The sequence below is a fragment of the Anarrhichthys ocellatus genome, unplaced genomic scaffold (assembly GCF_004355925.1).
Source record: "Anarrhichthys ocellatus isolate YVR2014 unplaced genomic scaffold, GSC_Weel_1.0 scaffold10, whole genome shotgun sequence".
In the NCBI taxonomy this organism is placed as follows: Eukaryota; Metazoa; Chordata; class Actinopteri; order Perciformes; family Anarhichadidae; genus Anarrhichthys; species Anarrhichthys ocellatus.
The window spans coordinates 8,944,786-8,964,848 of record NW_022280040.1 but is presented as its reverse complement, the minus strand read 5'-3'; the positions used below and the strand labels follow the sequence as shown (position 1 = coordinate 8,964,848).

At 42.2% G+C, this 20,063-nt stretch overlaps 1 protein-coding gene across 2 annotated transcripts in view; it reads right to left on the bottom strand.

Annotated features, from left to right (window-relative positions):
• Positions 1 to 20,063, bottom strand: part of cnksr2a (connector enhancer of kinase suppressor of Ras 2a) — a 55,476-nt gene that overhangs the window by 15,714 nt on the left and 19,699 nt on the right. For both annotated transcript variants that reach the window (XM_031849801.1, XM_031849802.1), the window contains exons 6-23: positions 19,420 to 19,539; positions 18,215 to 18,274; positions 17,839 to 17,907; positions 16,614 to 16,760; positions 15,534 to 15,646; positions 15,290 to 15,444; positions 14,478 to 14,567; positions 12,249 to 12,463; positions 10,378 to 10,429; positions 7,637 to 7,812; positions 6,647 to 6,720; positions 6,468 to 6,539; positions 5,624 to 5,691; positions 5,371 to 5,468; positions 4,712 to 4,930; positions 4,223 to 4,364; positions 3,440 to 3,664; positions 2,620 to 2,807 (exon numbers count right to left, since the gene is read on the bottom strand). In XM_031849801.1, the coding sequence (XP_031705661.1) occupies positions 2,620 to 2,807; positions 3,440 to 3,664; positions 4,223 to 4,364; positions 4,712 to 4,930; positions 5,371 to 5,468; positions 5,624 to 5,691; positions 6,468 to 6,539; positions 6,647 to 6,720; positions 7,637 to 7,812; positions 10,378 to 10,429; positions 12,249 to 12,463; positions 14,478 to 14,567; positions 15,290 to 15,444; positions 15,534 to 15,646; positions 16,614 to 16,760; positions 17,839 to 17,907; positions 18,215 to 18,274; positions 19,420 to 19,539 (2,283 nt within the window). The remainder of the gene's footprint in view (positions 1 to 2,619; positions 2,808 to 3,439; positions 3,665 to 4,222; positions 4,365 to 4,711; positions 4,931 to 5,370; positions 5,469 to 5,623; positions 5,692 to 6,467; positions 6,540 to 6,646; positions 6,721 to 7,636; positions 7,813 to 10,377; positions 10,430 to 12,248; positions 12,464 to 14,477; positions 14,568 to 15,289; positions 15,445 to 15,533; positions 15,647 to 16,613; positions 16,761 to 17,838; positions 17,908 to 18,214; positions 18,275 to 19,419; positions 19,540 to 20,063) is intronic.

Sequence of the window (20,063 nt, the reverse complement as noted above, 5' to 3'; positions counted from 1 at the left end):
GCACTGCGATTAAAAGCATCGACCAATCACGTTGTGCAGAGCGGACATATTCAAAACTTACACTGGACGTGGTCACCGTGTCGTTGACCGTTGGTTTGTGTACTACGCCTCGAGTTCACAATGTTAAAGTCATTTTTAGGTGACAAAGATTTCACAATTAACTTTTATGAAGTGAAGACACACTGTGAAAAGGTTAAAGTTGTAAGACAAAATCACGGAAAACTCCCAGACCAGACAACGTCGTGGAAGAGACCCGTCAATCACAGTAGCTCCGCCCTTTATGGTCTATCCAACTCTAAATGGACCATAATTTACTAAATGAACATCATGCTGTATTGAAGAAGACTTGAAACTAGAGATTGACACCATAAACTCATGTTTACAATGTTTACTGAGGTAATAAATCAAGAGAGAAGTAGAGTCATTTTCTCATAGACTTTTATACAATCTGACTTCTTTCTGTAACCAGAGGAGTCGCCCCCTGCTGGACATTAGAAGTAATGCAGGTCTAAGGCACAGACAGGCAGCGCAGACAGGATCAACTCCTTCTGTTCTTTCCTTTCACAATAAAAGCCCTAGACACATACACTGCGTAACTGCGGGAACTCAAATTCTCTCAGAGCATTTTCGCAAAATGAAACTCAATAGAATATCTTATACTAGTTTCGACAATACAACAATTTACCTCCTGGTAATTGGTCCTCTGTCTGCACGAATCTATTCAAACCTTTCTATAGAAGTGTTTTGCATCACTGCCAGTATGCCAGATTTAGAAAATATATTCGCAGGCAAGGATTCCGCTCTTTTGTGTTGTTTATTTGTCACGCTCCAAGTGTGTAAAGGCCATAAAGTGGTAAATATATAAAACATTTTCCTCCTGAAATGTAGTGGAGTAGAAGCAAAAATAAAATACGTCGTACCTCAAATCTGTACTTAAGTAAATGTACTAAGTTACTTTCCACCACTAGATTTAGCTTGTTATTTAAGCTGTTAATTTTGACAAATAAAAGACACGTGGAAAATACGCTTTTGTTTTTTCCACAGCAACCACATCGGATGAGTCGCTGCTAATCACTCAAATACAACCTGGTGCAGTTCTGGGTCTGCCAGGGTCACATGGATGACTTTGGGCTCTCAGTACAGTTCATCCAAAATACCCCCCAAAAACACTTGGTGTATTCCTTTAAGAGACGCCAGACATGGAACAAACATGTAAGCTCCTCCACCCAGCCTGCACCGGCAGACACGTGCAACCAAAACCACGCACCCTCGCAAAAAAAGCTACCGTAGCTACACGCACAAGCAACAAAGAACCCCGCCCACGTACACGCAGGAAGCAACAAAGATGCAAACTCTACAGAGACAAAAAAAAGAAAACAGCCACAGCAAAAGAGCCATTCACAGGCACCCAGCCCAGAAACAGTACCACTGAGCTTATAGCATAAAGCCACAGATGGCTGCTTGACAAAGTTCTCAAACCAGAACCGAAGAGACAGACTGGGACAAATGACAGCACTGAAACTAACCAGACAGAGACAGCGTGTGTGTGTGTGTGTGTGTAAATGTGTACATCAGGGTTAGAAAATCATGGTGTATAACAGCTAAAAATGCACATGGAGATAGTATCGTTTGATCCATTTCACCCCGCTCACATTGAATGTGTTTTTTGTGCATTTGTGTGTAGATGCAGGCCAAGAAAAATACACTATGACGAAGGTAATACTTTCAGTCTAAGTTGAATGAGAAAACCCAAAAGAAAACTTCCCAATTGAAGGGGTGAAAAGACAGCGTGTGAACAAAGAGAAGGGATCAATTGCATCATTTTCTTCTGCAAGAATTGCAACAAAACGGTGAGATATGAGTGAGATATGAAGTTCATTCCAATTTAAAGTTACAATCCTTAAGATTTTCCTGAAATGGACTCCTGTTTGGCCATTAAATGTTGTGACGTTCAGTCTCTAAATTGCTCCAGTGTTGGATTCAGATTGCCTTCACACACAGAGGAATATTATCTCATTGACAACAGCTTCACTGTTTACCGCTCAGCCTCCTACAGACGTATCATAGCTGTCTTAAGTCACTGCTAAAGCAAAGCAAACATCTCCTGCTGCTACTTCACATTCAAAGTTTTCAACTAGCAAATCACAGCCTGCTGTTTTTTTTTTTTTCAGCATTCGCAGAAAACAAAATGTTTTTAGCATTTTTTTAACAACAGATCGGTTTTAAATTTTGCAGGAGCAGCGAAAGTGAGCTGTGAGGTGAAGAGCTCCAGGTGCTCCACCGACTTCTTTATTAAAACAACTGGAGTTTGTTTGGCTGCACTGTAAACAGTAAAAACACCAGTTGCTCTTCTGTGATATTTCTGACAACGTATAGCTGCTCAGTAAGTGTTTGCTGGAGTACGTGCAGATACCACCAGGATGGACATCTTAAGGATTATGACTTTAATATAAAACAAATCTTAAACCAAAAAAAAGGTTTATTTGAAATCTAAAAAAATCTGTAAAACGTCTCAAAAAAGGAATGAAAATGTCATTTATGTGTGCATGATAATCTATGTAAATGTGCTCACTTGTGTACATTTATGCCTACATATTTCCTGCACGTGTGCAGACCAACCTTGAGCGTGGAGGTCAGTATGCGGAGACGGTGCAGACGATCGTTGAGCTGAGGGTCGGCGGCCCGCCGGAGGAACGACTGCCTGCACTCTGACTGACCTTTGGCGTCCGACCCGCGACCCAGAGGACACACCCCGCTCTGCTCGCACGCACGGAACAGGTCGCCCAGGGAAGCGCCCTCGCTGCCGCCTTCACGCAGTCGAGGGAGGGAAACAGAATCGCACGTGTTAACGTTGATTTAAAGCCTCGTCCGTTCAACAGATGATTTAAAAGGGCTGTCAAAAATCAGATCAGATTGAGTTTTTATCTCAACCACTGGAGGACAGCAGCACACACCTCACCACTATAATGACTTGTATTATAATAATGAGATCCTCCTGTCTCTTTCCCTTCTGCCTCAGGGCTGTCCTCTCTCCTTTGTTTTTTTTTTGCTCGACTGATTATATAAGAATTCACATGATTATTATACTTAGTTGTTTACTATTTCGGTTTTCCTCTCTGTATGCCGCTGGGCTCACCTTGATTACCAGTACAGTATTGTCTCATTAGCCTCATTAGTGAGGCTCAGCGTATTACCGTGTCACCCTACTCGATACCGATGATGATTTTAAATGGAAGTGTGTCTGCCTGAGAGCGTTTTTTAAATTCTGGCACATGCACTGACGTCAACGTCTTCACCTTAAAATAATCTTTTATTCGGTCTCTAGTGGCTGTCACTCAGTGTCAGACATAATTTCTCCTCTTCTGCTCTCGCTTGACGTCTGCTCACCCCCCACAATACATCCCTACATGTACTCTCTGATGCTCCCGCTTGGACTCACCATTGTGTGTTTGCTGTTGTTCTTTCGCAGGGGGCGTGAGCAGTGTGTGTAGGTTGCTGTCTCGCGGCAGTGTGAAGCTGCGGGGTTTCCCTCCCTGGGTTGCCATAGGAATCAGCCTCTGCATGGCCATGGGCAGCGGGACATTCCTCTGTGCGGGGAGGGTGTAAACGGCTCCGGCCATCATCGTCCCACCGCCCGGACCGGGCTCAGCAAAGACGGCGTCCTCTGTCACGCAGAGAACAAGGAATAACAAACAGTTCTGCTCAATTGAAATAAGCGAATATGAACTAGATCCCTCGTTTTTATACGGGACATAAAGAAAACAACTAAAGAGATTCAATATCCAGCCGAAAACCTCTTCAACGTATTATTTACTGACAGTCTGGCCGTGTTCATTTGTTTCATGTCTCGTCTATTTTGTGGTCTTGTAACAGAGATACAGTGTGTGTGCTTTGGGATTGTGGGAGAGCTCTGACGTGTGTCCTTGTTAATGTTACTGTTTGTCATTTGGATTAACTACTATTATCTATGTATATGTATGTCTTTTTATGTCCATATATTTGTGCCTAAAGATGGTGCATCTCAAGGAGCTTATATATATATATATATATACACAGTATTTATTTTTTGGGAAAAATCGGATGTGACCTGAATATAATGGCAACACATGAGAGGGACTAATGCTGTCGCACTATAATATAATCAATTGAAGCATTTAATTGAAAGATTAGATGTTCATCAGCTGGTTGGATCCATGAAGCGTCTGGTGTGTCAATGTGTTACCTAGCGGTCCAGTCTGCAGGTAGTGCAGTCCAGCCTCAGTCAGCGGCGTCTCAATCAGGTCCTGCCAGGAACGTCTCTGAGACGAGGAGGAACGGCCCGGAGACCCCGTCTCACTGCCGCCCCCTGCAGGACTGGATCGGTACTACAGGAAACAAAAACGGACAATCAAGTACCTGTCAGTAATGTTTTCTAGGATTTTATATGTGTTATATGTTCTGGAGAACTTTCCGATCGACAAAAGGTGAGGCTTAAAAGAGCAAAATAATCCACGAGTCCCCAGTTGATCGTGGTGACGTTTCTTCAGTAAAATGATTGTTTATTGTATGTCAGTGCAATCATTGTTCACTATAATAACATTAATTAATTAGTGAACAATAGTTAATACAAATTGTATTAATTGTCTGGGGACCATAAATAATCACAGCAAAATTAATGTCAATCAGGCCTTTAGTTGTTGAGATATCAGGCTTCGGACAGACGGACACGCACCTCTATAGCATCACATCTGTACTGCACGTCGCTGCTGCTGCTGCCCCCTGGTTTCTGCCCGCTGTGCGTGGTGCCGCCCCCGAGAGGACCAGGATGGTACTGCGGCTCTGCGGCCACCGCGGGGGCATCGCCGCAGAGGAAGTCCTCCTGGGAGGAGCGGGAACGAGACGTCTCCGTGGAAGACAGTCGAGTGGTCCGGCCTTCCAAATAGGCACTCATCTGACGGACGAGGAGGCAAGGTGATGATCGAATAAGTGTGCGAGTGAGAAGGAAAGAGACAAAGACAAAGTAATGAGTGTTTGTAGAAAAAGGCAAAGATGCTTTATTACAAGCATGTTAAAATATTATTATCTCCCCTGTGTGATTGTATGAAATAAAACACTGCTGTATTGCTGCTGTTGTTTTAGTTTTTTTTATTTTTCATTTAGGCTAAAAAAATACGAGACATTTAATGTAGAGCAAAGCAGCGGGTGGGCCAATTATAGCGTCAATTATACTAAATCTGGCCCCACCACTCCCTGTAGGCTAAATTAGCAATAACTTTAACTGTTAAAATGGACTGCGGAGGAGCACTGAGCGTGATTATTGCCTTCAAGTACAGCATGTACTTTATATGAGTGTGTAATACAGTTGTGTGTGTGTGTGTGTGCGTGACTCACTGATGGAGGCCGTGGGTAGGTATCATATGGAGGTGGGGGACTGTCCTGTTTGGGGCTGGAGGTGGTGTCATCCTCATGCTCACTCTCACTCCAGTAATCTGCAGGAAACCCACACACAGGCAGTCAGAAACACCATCTCTCTCACTCTGGGAAAACCATACAAGCATAAATGCAATGGGAAGAGGAGTATTGGAGGGTGGGGTACTTAAAGACACCATCATGCCTGTGAGCGAGTCACTGAGCGAACCCTCACCCTGCTCCTGGCGTATCCTCTCTCGCTCTGCGTAGCCCACAGCGGCCATGTTGAGACGACTCAGCCATCTGACAGAAAGGAGGAACATCCAGCTACAGTGAATCATGTCTATATTACAATATCACAAAAAACATCCGTTTAGTAACAGTTCGCTTATTTGCTTTCTTACGGAGCGCCAGATGAGAAAATCGACACCATATCTCATATCTATCAAGCCAGGAGACGACTAGCTTAGCTTAGCTTAGCTTAGCTTAACAGCGAGACTGGCAACAGCGAGAAGTAACAGAATCTGTCTTTCCTGTCTGACAAAAGCAAAACTCTTTCTGGTCCGTATGTAGTCACCTCAAGTATTCAGAGTCTCTGAGAATTTTTCTCGCAAATATATGACTTAAATTTCTTTCTCATAAATGTTTCATATCAGTTTTTTCCTGTAAGTGTATCACTTCAATCTCAGAGAATATCCAAGTCTTTTTCTCGTAGATTTCTGTTTTATATATTAACTCCCTTCCCGGATTTCTTTTGGCCCATATATACGCTGCCGCTCACTAATTAACACATTATATATTGTTTGTGTAATCAGCATCTTTTATTATTTTCACTTTGACATGATCTATGTCAGATGTCAAAACTGGAGTCTCAAAGGAAATTTCTCTTGCAAATTATGTTTTTCATACACATATAAATAATGTGCAAATAAAAAACAGTCCTTCCTTTCATCATCAAATGGAAAACACACTTGTCTTGTGCTTTGGGGATCGTAAACAGGAAGCTGCACTCTTGCCACCCAGCGTGGAATTTGCCCCTCTGCATAACCTCCATCCGTGTTTAGCACATGCTGCTTTACCTGTTCATGTCATCCACTCCATCTGCTGCGAAGTAGAAACTCTTGACCTTGGGGTGACATGCTTTGAAAGCACTAGAGAGACATGGGGGGGGAGTTAGTTCAATCCAGACATAAGCGTATGTGAACTGCACATAAAGCATAAGCACATAAATATGCAAGAGTTTCCATCATGGACTTACTACTTCTTGCGACATTCACTGGCCCGGTCGATCTTAAACTCTGGAAGACTGACGAAACCCTCCGCCTTCTCATCCTGAACCGGAGGAGAGATGAAAGAAGAAATAATAAGCTAATGGGGAAGGCTATAGAGGAAAACGTCAAAGGATAATTCCAGGTTATTTTGATGTGGTTTATTTCCCATAAATGGGTCGTGCTAACTTTGCAATTGCCACCTCCGTTGTAGATATTCAGGGAAACAAGGACTCGCTCAAAACAACGTACATTTACTTGCTCACAAAGACAATGATGACCATCTTAGTTATAGTGTGTTAGCATGCTAACATTTGCTAATTAGCACTAAACACAGAATACCCAGCTGTGGCTGATCGGAATGCTGTTAGTTTTGCAGGTATTTGGTTTAAAAAAGCTGAATTTTTGACCTAAACTCACTAAAAATCACAAATGTTAACGGTGGCGACAGAGAAAAAGTTAGGGGATCACCAAAGTCATTAGGATTCATCTTCTAACTACTGTGGATACTTTAAAAAGATTTCAGGGCATCCATTATATAGTTGCTGAGATACAGTATCTCAGCCTGAACCAAAATGATCATTAACCTTTGCCGCTAGCACGGCTAAAAACCATGAAGGTCTGATACTCATACTTAACACAAATTTAAGCTGAAATCCGGCTAATATCTCCTTTTGCTACTTCTCCAAGGCAAAGTCTTCCTGTCTCATCCTTGAGCTGTAATATTCAATCATAAAGTTGGACTGCACGGTAACTTCTGCACAATGTGCTCTCCCTTTGTCTTTGTCACAGACATAACTATTTCAAAAACTTGCATAGCTCCTATTGAGTTACAGCAAGCACAGGCTATGACAAATTGCATCATTGCCTCTTTGTTTCAGATACTTTCTTTCACCGAAGGACATATATTACACTACAAATATATCTTAGTGTCAATAACAGTTCAGGTAAGAGGAGGACACGTATAAAAACAGACTCACCTCCTCATTGATGTACCAGTACAAGCAGTTGTCCTTCAGAACAAACCAGTACTTCTTCCATTTCTGGGAAAAGTAACCCTTGGCATCTCTCTTTCTCCACAGCCAGCCCTCGCAGTCTCCTCTGCCCAGCGCCTTGCAGGAAACACGCCTCCGACTCAGGGAGGCCAAACTCCGTCCTGGAACGAAACGAAGGGAAACATGAAGACGGGCAGCGAGAATATAAAAATCAGAGCACTGAAAGAGAGCTCTCTCACACAGTATAGTGTGAATAAAAGCGTTCGCAAAATGCCAAATCCTAATGTCGCAATTATTCTTGGCAACAGTTCAGTCCCTGGACTTGACAGAACGCTGCTGCACTGCAGTAGGGTAAGAGGTGTTTCATACAAAATTGCCTTTTGCTTCTGGCATAGAAGCCCTGTAACGTTGTTCACAACAGTCTCCTCATTAGAGATTACCGGGGGAAACTTGGCTCCCGGTCGAGGGCCGCCGAGAAACTTTTACTGTGCTGTATCAAACGTCTTTCTACTTTGAATTTTCCATTCATTTCTGCGGCAGTGGAAAATGCAGCGTACAGTATATCTGTAAAGGAAACAACTCTCTACCGCACGAGGAAACTAAAGCTCAAACACGTAGTGTGAAAAGGGTTGAGGTCTAGACAGACTCTGCAGATAATGAATAAGTTATGTTCTCTGATATAGCGGAAACTATACATCTTCAAAATGTACAAAAGTTTATTTTATTTTCAATTTAATTCCTGTGCAGGAACTAAAGGTCTGATACCATCACCAATTTCATTTCTAGGTTTCAGCACTGCCTCAGCCAAGGACCAGCAGGAGTAACTAATATTCAATTACTTGTTCGATAAGAACACTACACTGAGCATTTAAATCAGTCTATAAATCATTGTCATCACATTCATATTCAAACTTTGGTTTAATATCTGTAAACAAACAAAGCTGTTGCCCGAAAAAGTGCAGATGGAGCTAAAGCTTTCGGAGCTTCTCGCGTTGGCAGATGGTGAAACGGGTGAAAGAAAAATCACTTCAAACATGTTGATCCTCGTTAGTGTGGTGAAGGAAGAAAAAAGAGCTTTGGTCAGAGAGGCAAAGAAACCGATAGAGTTGGAGAGAGGACAGAGAGGAAGCAGAAGGTTTTAGTGATTTATCGTTTTGATAAACACTTGCTCTGATTAAACATGAAAGATACCGATTATCTGAACCATGGTCAAAAGAAATCAGTGAACGTAGTTTTCATCTTCAGAGTAACACAAAGAGTTAAATTAACTGGAATAGATGTACCATATACAGCAAACATATGGAAAGCTGCCTCGCCAGCAGTCCTGTCTGGAAATATGTGAAATGAGCACGATGTGTTGAAATGCAAATACAGCGGCCGCTGCACCAAAATGTGAGAAAAAATATATATTTCTTCCTGACTGTGAAATTATTCGGTTGTGGAGAAGTTAATAATTTGACAGCTCCAGAGGTATAAACTCCTAACTTGTGGGATAAATCGCTGCAGTCAGTGAAGTTTTTATCCATATCTCACCAGAGTAATTAAACAAATTATGCATATTCACTACTCTGTTTTGTATAAATATATATTGATTTGTTTAGGTTTTGGGTGGTTGGTTGGACAACTTAAAGCGTTGTAGATATGTGTCACTCTGGTGGGAAATCTAATAGATCAACATGACTAATAAATGAGTTTTAAAACAACTAATTATATATAATAATCAGTATTTGCAAGCCTCATCCTGGCAATAAATCTCAAACAAAATGATTAGGTAAAAATGTAAGTAATAAGAAAAAATTGGCCATATTTCCAGCCTCATACTGGGACTAAAAGGTCTGTAGAACAGCTCTGTATATAGTCAACTAAAATGAAAATATTAGCGAAAGACAAACCTACATGGAAAGACAGAAGAAAATCCCCTCTCTGTCTACAAAAATAAAATAAAATGAACAGTGTATTTGTACAGCTCTAATAGTTTTCTATAGTTTCCTAGAGAGGCGGTGTTATGTAAACATGGTATTTTGGGGCTAAATATGAGAGAAAATCCAGCTACTGTGTTCAATGCATTTCTAAAAAGTAATGTTCAATTAGTCACAATCACAAGTGTCTGTTAGTAAATGCACAGCAGGTCAGCGACACATGCAAAAATGTTAAGTGGTTACAAATTGACTTTTCATTGAAGTGAGAGACTTCTTGCTGTGATGAAATGAACAACATTTGCATATTAATGGCTTCTGCACTAAAAGTAACTCAAAATATTATGCAAAGCAGAATATTCTATTTTCTTAAATTATGTCTGGATGGGAAATTTGTCTACAGCTCAAGCACATAACGGAGAATTATGTTTCCAATGACAAAACAATAATGAATGAGTATTTATTTGGGTTAATATGAAGCCTGTTATTTAATGGAAATTCCTCTGCTTCTGCTTGTAAACACGGTAAAACCAATTAAAGTGTCCGAATTTTGTCTGTAATTGGTGCCGAAATCCATGTTTTTTTTCCCTGAAACTTTTTAGGAAATTATTAGAAGATTACAGACCCGTAAAATGAAGTGTTCTTAAGATAATTGGTTCAACTGAAGCAGCAGCTACTCTCACATTTTGGCACTGCAGCGTCCATTAGCTCGGCATCCCTGAGAGAGTGAACGAGGAGCAAGAGTTGGAGTGTGACGGCCGCTCACACACACAAAAAATAGCAACCTGAACAGGTGGCTTCTCTGCTTACCTCTATTCTTCTTCCTGTTCTTTGACTGCAGAGAGGAGGACTGTTGGTATGTCTGAGAGAGGGTAGGAAAGACGACAAGAGGAGGAGGGAGGGTGAGATAGGGAGGGAGAGAGCAGGCTGTCAGGATGAATCAGTGGCCTTTGTTTACCGCAAAGAATCCCGGGATATAAAAGATGACAGATGTTAGCGAGCAGACGAGAGGAGGCAGAAGAAACTTTCCCTCATTATCTCTTTCTCGCAGAGACCTGCGCTCGTGTCGGGGTGGAAAAGTCGACCTCGCCAAAGGACTTCAGCAACTCTCACACCTCTAAACATAGAACAAAGGGACGGGAAGGGAGGGGTGGCACAATAGGACATCCAGGTGATGGGAGGAAATGAGAGAGAATAGAGCTCAGCGGGGGGGGGGGGGTCTCTGCTGGGATTAAACAGAACATTTTCAGCAGAACATAAAGGACAAACATTTCCCTGTGAGTATGGGCTACTTTTTTAACTTCTATTTGGTCACATTTTGGTTAAACGGCACTATTAATCTTAAAGATAATGCGTTAAAAGTGTGCAGGATTAGCCATTAGCAGCTCCTGTTTGCAAAGTACCCATGAGTGTACAGACCAGTATCACTGGAGTACTTTTACACTGAAGAACACCTACAAACGTGATGATTCTCAGGCCAGACCTGGAGTTATAAGGAGCATCTTTTTCCTGTATTCTAAGCAGGTTTATGGAATCGTGACGGACATCGACGACGATAATGATATCCTCGGAAGGTGCAAGTCCCACTGAATTAAAGTATATGTGTTCATGTCTGCATGTTCAGATTTGACTGAGTTTTGACTTCAAGAAGAAGGTGTTTTGATGCACCTGTCCCTTCAACTGTCCCGTTAAACCGCTGCTCTATAACATTCAACCCTGTGCCAGCATATTTGAGGTGTGACCTCTCCCGACAGGTCAGATCAGCTCTGATGTCACAATATTACGCATGTCCGAGTCTGGAGCTCGGCCACTCGCAGCCCCACGCTCAGCGAGACAGATCACATGGGCCTGCCCACACCCACTGACACGCCATCTGCCATCGCGGCACACTGTAAACACATATACACACACACATGGAAACACATTTCATTTCCAAAGAGATGCCGTCAAGACGTATGAGGTCACCGCCGGCCAAACGGACTGTCTGGACCTGAGAGCGCCGAGCTCAGACGGAGAAGCGGGGAAGACGGATGTCATGAAAGAGACAGTTGGGGGTGGGGGGGGGGGGGGGAATAACGAGTCAGCATTCGCTCAGACTTTTCACTACGGCGCTTTTTCATCAGGAGTAAAAGCTCAAACTTTTGAGTCGTGGCTGCATCAAAACAAATCAGAGAGGAGTGTTACCTCATTTAACTTGTTGTTAATATGAGGAGGCAACTGAGGGGGAAGTCAGAGGAGTTCCATAACCTTGTTTGATGTAATGTATTTAACTACATAATGCAATCTTGAAGCAGCTGATCTGCAACTTACTGGAGAATGAGCTGTATTTGTCACCTTTCCAGTGCTGGTAGTGCTCTTTCTTTATCAAATGTTGGCAACATATTTGTTGCTACGAGCTCATTGTTGTGCTGTTGACGTTCTTTTAAAGAAAATAGTTTGACATTTTGGGAAAATACAGTTATTGCCAAGACTCAGAAGAGAAGGTCGATGCCACCCTCACGTCCATAAATATGAAGGTGCAGCTGGTTAGCTTAGCTTAGCGTAAAGACTGGAAACAGGGGGAAACTGCTAGCTCACTAATTAGTATTTTAAATATTGTTTATTTAATCCGTACAAAAAGTCCTTGGCCCTGCTGTAAATAATACACATATGTAATGAAAAAGATCAAATAGGAGACTTACGTGATAAATGGAGGCGGGGTCTCTCGGTGGAGAATCCCTCTGATTTGTCTGGAGGACGTAGTGGGAGGGGCTTTGGCTGTGGTGGCTCCGCCTCTTGGCGCGTTTGGCCGTCTCATTGGTCCGTTTCCCCGGACGAGCCGTGTGGGAGGAGTAGTCTTCAGAGCCGGTCCTCTCGTCCACGCCGGACAGTCCCACATAACGCATCAGTGTCGCCTCTGGGGAATCATCCAATCAAATCAGCACAACATAAGCAAATGTCCAAATATATCAACTTCACAATCAATGGTGCGTTAGAATTTTTACTTGTTGCTTATGAGCCCAAATTTTTGGTTTTATATTCTGTTCTATGTTCTTCATCAGTGCTGCTTCAGTAGGTTAATTATACACTTATTATACAAAGAAAACACGGTGACAAAATGTCACATTACTCAAAGATTGATTTAAATTAAGCCAGTAGTGTTTGAGATGAAAAATAATTTGTTGACCTTTAATCAAAGCAGCATTATAGAGCTAATCAGTTATTCTTAAAATATGAGAACACAGCAGATGAATCTGTAAAAGCCTTCAGATGTGATCAAATCTAAACTGGAAAGTGCACCACGTGTTTTCTGAGTTTTAGTTTCAGCGCCACCATCGGGCTGACTGGTGCTGATTTAACACAGAATTCAGTGGTAAAAATCTGTCTATTGTTTCTATCTGAACAACAAAAAGGTATTTTATCATTGCCCTCCAAAACCATGCATGCAAATGTTACAAAAGAAGATTCATAAGAGCATTCTCTGCACCTCCATGGTCTATATTTAGGCAATTAAAACTATTGGGTTGACGTTACTAAAAGGTGATCTTTCCAGTCGAGTCCCCTTTGACGTGAAGACATTTATCCAGTTTAGACTGTATGACTACACTCCATTAAAGGTACCCAGTGGATCCCCGTTGTGTTTGTGGAACGCTCACAATGATGCAGCGGCCTGCACCCGAAACACACAGGCGATGAAATACATCCTGCCGTCAGTTTCATGCAATTCCACTTGTTGACAGTTGCTGGTGGGTATAGGTCCAAAAAACATAGCAATGCGCCGGCAAAGGCAGTGAAGAAGAAGACTGCTAGCAAGCAAACGTGTATGTAAACGATGCACAATTTAAAATATTATCCTTTGGAAATGTTTCCAAATGTTTTACTCAACATATTTTCAGGCTTCAAAGTTACACACAATGCATTTTGGTCGTCTAAGTGTTTTAAATTGTCCTTCTTGGTTCTTCAAACGTTTAGAGAAACTGACGGTTTCCTCTGTGATTTGAATGCATGCAAATACAGTACACAAGAGGCAGACACTGGGGCTAGCTGCTAGCTAGCTTATAGCTAATGTCTGCATTAGTACATCGGCGCTTTAGAGGTTAATAAACATAAACAGATGGAGAGGTTTTGCTGCGCTTTTGATTACAAAATGTTACTCGCCAGAAGATAAATACTTGTTTGAATAACCGATGACGAGGAGATTTTATCGTATTGTATGAAAGTGAGACTTGATTAAGACAAAGGTGATGGATCCATATTCCCCACCGCGTGTTGTAGTGTGACAACGATGCTGCTGTGAGAAGAAGAACAAGTTCATGCATGTGTGAGTGAATCTGTGTATTCTGGTTCACTGGCAGTAAGACTCTCGTCCAACTTCCTCTTCAGCTCTCCCACCGGGGGAGGAAACTCAGGTCTCACTACCTCTCTCTCTCTCCCTCTCTCTCCTTCTTTCCCTCTCTCTCTCTCTCTCTCTCCTCACCCTGTCCTCCCCTGGTTGCTAGGCAGCGGCCAGAGGAAAGTGAGACTCCGAGAAAGAGCTTCTGTCAGCGTCGCCATGGCAACTGCGTGAGTGATTCAGGTGGAGGTCAGGGAGAATAGTCCTTTTTTTTTGTTTTGTTTCTCCCTCCTCCACCTCCTCACGTCTCTCTTTTCATTCTTCCTCCCTTCATAGCTCTGCCTTTCATTTCCTCTGCTCTTTGTACCGACTGCCTACCTTTCCTTTTTCCCCTCCTCCTTTCCTTCTCATCCCCTCTTGTTTCCTCTGTGATGCTAATCACAGGGAGAATTAGAGGAAAAAGGGACGGAGGCACATTGATCTCCACACACTGATGTCTCCGTAATACAGAGAGACGGGAACATTTAACCGAATCTAACACTCTCACACACACACACACACACACACATACATATGCACGCCACACGCCGGCACTCACCTCTGCGGCTTTCTCTGTTAAGCTTGGCTGGATCTTCATAGTCGCCCACCCAGTTACACTCCACAGGCATGGAGATGGGCCTCAGCCTGCCTACAAGTACACACGATTACAGAACTTAATACTCTCCTTAAGAGTTTTTAATACTCCGATATGTGGAAATTAGGGTTCTTGCAATGTCGTTTTTTTTTCATTCAAAGTTCTTCTGAGGTTTTCTGGATGAAGCCTTGATGGCTGCCGTCATATTTTATGACGTCATCACCCTAAAACCCTAAAGATTTGAATAAAGTGATTCATCTGATAACATTTATTTATCTTTTTCTGGAATATAACTCGTCAGTAAATGCTTCCCTTTGTGTGCAGAAAGAAAGAGAGCAAACTGTATCTTGACCACAGTAAAAATGTGTTATTTTATTTTTATTTAAACTTTATTATACCAGGATATATATACAGTATATATATATATATATATATATATATATATATATATATACATATATATATATAGATATAATTCTACAAAATTAATATATTATAATATTAGTGCACCCTAATCTTTATCTTCAGACTTCAAACAGAATGAATAGACATGCAAAAAAACTGCAAAGCATTCACATGTTGATTTAGAATTTGAATGTCAATGCTGTGAATAAATCACACTATTGAGTACAGCCCAGTTCAGCTCCCTCACTTTCTAAAACGTTTATTAATCGCCTCGGGCAGGCAGGTGGATTCACAGCCTTGTGATTGTTTTCTGAAGAGCTTTGATGCAGCGGAATGAGATTGAACTGTTTTTCCCCATCACTGGAACGTACCATATGTCGGTGTGGTGCAGTACATGGGCTCCTCCTCTTCTCGCCGGTGAGACTCTTGATCCAGGAAGGAGTTTGGTGACTCAGAGCGCTTGGCAACGCTGACGCCACCGTGGTTGCGCCCACCCTCATCTCCTGGCAAGGTTCCTGTCTCATCTCTATAGCAACAGCAGAGGATGATTTACCGGCAAACAATCATCAAAGTCAGAGCGGTCCCCAGTATTACGCTCTGAGAAAAACACCGTACCTGGGTGTGTATGGCTCAGCGGGTGGAGGGGGGATGTAGAGGTCCTGGATGGCGGAGCTCTTGGTGGGCGTGCCTGAGGGTGTGGCCGAAATGCTGCCCGGGCTTCTGGTTGGCTGCAGAAAGGTGGTGTTGAAGGAGGAATAAAGCCATCAGTAACGTGTATTTCCTGGAGGAAGTGAACCATCTGAGAAGCCACCAAATTGTCTGGAAAAGGGCAGACTATTTCTAAAAAAATACTTGGCAGGTGATTGGATGAACCATCTGTCAATCAAACTATTACCGAAGCCAGTCGGGTGAAGAGCAAAAACATATTTTCAAGCGAGAAAATCCTCCAGTGCAGTACTTTGCTCTTCTTTTAACAGATGCTATTACAGCATCTACGCTAACCTCTTTAGGAGCCGCCATTGTTTTTTTTAGAACAAACAGTCATCTCGCACACACCTAAGCCACGCCCTAGGCTGCCTGTAGCTCCTGACTGGAGGCTGATTGGTTCTTTCTCTGGCTTACCAGACACACATGCATTACTTGAAGCCTGGCAAGTTGGATTTCCGCATGAATCTAGCTGCTGTGCAAGGTGACTAGCTTCTATCAGTTTGGTACAAGAACATGACTGAGAAAAGAAACATATTCAGAGGCAGATTTTACATTTGCTTCGAAGTGTATTAAAAATGAAAGTAGTTTCTAGGAGACCGGGTTTACAAAAAGTTGTAAAAAGCCAAAGGAAGTCCTTTAAGAGACATGACTAAAGTGGTCACACGAAACAAAACAGAGTTGAAGGGCAGAGAAAAACTGATTTCCTCTGTGTTTCCTCCTTATTGTGAATATAATCGGTGTTAATTAGGGAGATACATTTCATAATTGCGGGCGCACTGGGAATGTGGGTGGAGGGTGCCATCAATTTTCCCTTCCCATTCATTCCCGTGTGTTTCAGTTGGCAAACAAAAACTATGTTTAGGCACAGTTTCCTGACCCATTTACACGCTTCGGCTGTGGTCCTACAGGGAGTGAGAATGCTGTGGGGAGCTATGTGGGCCGGCGCAGCGCTTTAATAAAGTCTATTAAAGGTAGAGCTGGTCCCACCTGCAGAGCGAGGGGTTTCCAGCGCATGTTCTTCAGCAGAGCAGGGGCGGAGCTCAGCGTGCTCTGTGGACGCTTCTTCAGGGTCAGGGACACGACGCCTTTATCAGCCCTCAGCGAGCCGACCAAGTTACGCAACTGCCAGCCCACCTGAGGACGGGAGAGGACAGGTTCAAAGCGTCCAGTTATCATCCTCTGGATAATGACCAAAACAGTCCCAGCATTGTATTTATATTCTGCCCGTAGTTTGAATTCTTTCCACGTCGTGATTGGATCTTGTTGAGCCTTCTGTGCGTGGCAAGTGGGTGTGGAGGTGGTAAGTCTATCTATAGAGCTTTCATGTGATGTAACCTGCCCTCAAAAAAAAATGCATCTTATCATGTAAACATCTTTTTTAGCCACTGTTTCCACAAAACCATGCCAAAACTTTGTATTTTTAGGACATTTGTGAACAAAAACAATACACAAAAATAAAAATGGCTGCTTCACGCTGACCAGAACCATGTTTTTCTTGTTTTTCACAGTTATTTTTCTTGGACCATTTGTGCTATGTGGAGAGAAATGCTTTCTCAATAAGGCAGACACGCTATCTTAATTGCATTTCCCGGTCTGACCCTAGATCTGATCATAATTCAAGAGGAGGTGCGGAGAAGGTTGAAGGATCTGATTACGCTAATTGCCATGCATGCTGTGTGCATTTGCTCCTTGGAAAAGCGAGGGCACAATCTACAGAAAGATGTAAACAGAAGGGTTGCCCTACCACAAAAATTCAAGACCCATAATTGCAGAGCTATATCTATCTGAAAAGAGCTTAAAGAAATGTAGCTGCAGTATGAGAGCGATTGAGCCAAAACAGGGAAGTTGTGGCCTTAAAGAAATGAAACAATTAGCTGAAATACACTAAAACAGGCAACAATATTTTTGAATTCATCATTATGAGCGACCCCTTTCGCATTAAACATTTAATCCATTGTTATCGTAAAAATATTCATTATAGCAGCCATCTGAAAAACAGGCGTCATTAAAATCATAATATGATCATTTGACAAGGTTGAATTTCTTTGTTATATATGTGGATATACAGGTTTTAAAAAGAAGGAATGGTCCTTTAACATGCATTAATAACCCATGTAGTTATCCAGTTAAGAAATCACTCTTTATGTCAATAAAAATAGATTTGAGTCCACTTTCAAACAAAACACACACAGACACACAATACTAAACCCACCACAGTCTGGTGATTGACTTGTATGACTTCATCTCCTGCATGGATCTTCTTACAGCGGTCAGCTGGAGACTACAGAGACAGAAGAGAAACAGACGACTATGAATTGATCCGAGTTCATTGATCGCTGCATACCAGAGCGGTCGAGTTGTCCGACAAACTTCGACACGAAGGAAAGCATTGCAGAGGCTTCACTATGGAATCTGATACGCCGTTATGGATCCAAATGGCGTCAGTTCTGTAGAGTAAGAATAGTTTTTCTATAATATTCAACGCCCCGGGGCGGGATGGGAAATACACTTCAGAGTTGTTTGTGGAGCGTAGTTGTTTTTATTACAGATAAAACTAACTGCTTGGCTGTAGTTTATGAGAAACTTACCCCTTCAGTGGTTCCTGTGATCACATGGAGGCCGTCGTAGGTTGATTTGATGTACATTCCCTGAAGGACAGAGGGAAGGAAGAGGCGTTTGTTTCGCTCTGTAGATACAGTATTACACTTTTCTGAGTCCTTTAGGTTTATCTTTCAACAATAGCAAATAAGTTAAAGCTTAAAAAGTTACAACTCAAATATGTCTTTTCACCGTCAGTTGGCCGAGAAGCCAGAAACACGACAGTTTTTATTGGCAGCATAATTCACTTTCACATCCTGCACCTACAACCTGAACAGATGAGCAGCAGAATATATGAAATGTTAACTAAAAAATATCTGACACATTAATTGAACAGCTGTAGCCTTCTGTCCTTAAATACTTGTGCAAATAGTTTAGATTCAAATGTTGACACGAGACCAAATTTAACTGACGTGAGGTCACAAACAATCTTTGGCTGAAAACATGCAGCAGCTGCAGAGGGCACATTAACAGCCACACTTTACTGAATTAGCATTAATTAGCTGCAGCTGATGTAATATGCTGTCGGTGATGTCTGTCATTTTAACCAGCGACAGCCACAGTTAAAAATGAAAAGCTGCTACCTACATGGTTCCCATTGCTCTTTGCTCGGAAAAAGTGAGGAGACATGAAAGGTTTGATATGAGATTTGTTAGCGGCGGAGCTTAACACATCTATATCTTGCCAACCGGGAACCCGATCCAAATTGGAACCGGCTAATCTCTATCTGACAGTGTTATAAGTCTTAAGTTGAAGCAATAACACCTTTATCAGGCACTAAAATTCAGTCCCAAACCATGAAATGTGTTTGCTTGGTTTGTTGCTTCCATGTTTACAAGAGGAAATGTTGTCCGCGCTTTTCGTTTGTGGGGATTCTGCCACAGCTGCATTATGTGTGGATGTGATTAAAACTTTACAGAATCACACACACAGCCTCACTCTCACACAGGTAATCACATTTTTTTTACAGAAAACGTAGGAGAGAGTAAGAAAGGGAGGTTGTATTGAACCTTTAAGAAAAATAATTGTTATAGGCTCCTTTAAGTACAATAAACACACAAAATCATGCTATTATACACATAGAATGATTTGCAAAATACAGATGAATATAACCTGAAATACCAACATCCACACAAACAAAACGGAGGATGACAGTTCACACACACACACACACACACACACACAGAGTCATTACCAGGCCTTCGGAGGGTTTGATGTTGGTGAGGTGAACCAGTTCGAGGTGGGCTGACTGAGAAACCAGCGGGTCGGATGACACACACACAATGTGCTCACACACCTCCGACAGAGTCTTGCACTACCAGAGAAGAAGAAAATGTAAGCGGACAAGCAACAACACAAAGAAACAGGTTCAGCAGCGGCGATTTAGTAAGAAAACAGAGCTGAGAACAAAAGACAAAGATGAACAACCTGCAGCTTTTGTTTGTCAAAAACAAACTGCAGCTTTTGTTTCATTATTAGAGGATTTCTCTTCGGCTTTACTGAGAAAATAAACTTATGTCTCCTAATCTAAATACAGTGGCTCCGTACTAGAGGCTGCCACTATTAACATATGCTATTGATCATTTCTGGAGCTTCCTGTAGTGCTTTATTAAAGGGTCAGTTCACCTACATTACAAAAACAGAACATATTTTTCTCACTTGCCTTAACTAGCATCTTTAGCTTTGCACATATTTTTGGTTTTACTCGCCTGCCTCCACACCAATATACTGGAGGCGAATTTAATGTGTGGTGCCTTCAGCAAATCAAACAAGCAGAAAGAAGAATCTACCCAACATGCTGTCGAGTTTACGGACCATTTCCCGGGTAGAAAGCTGTTA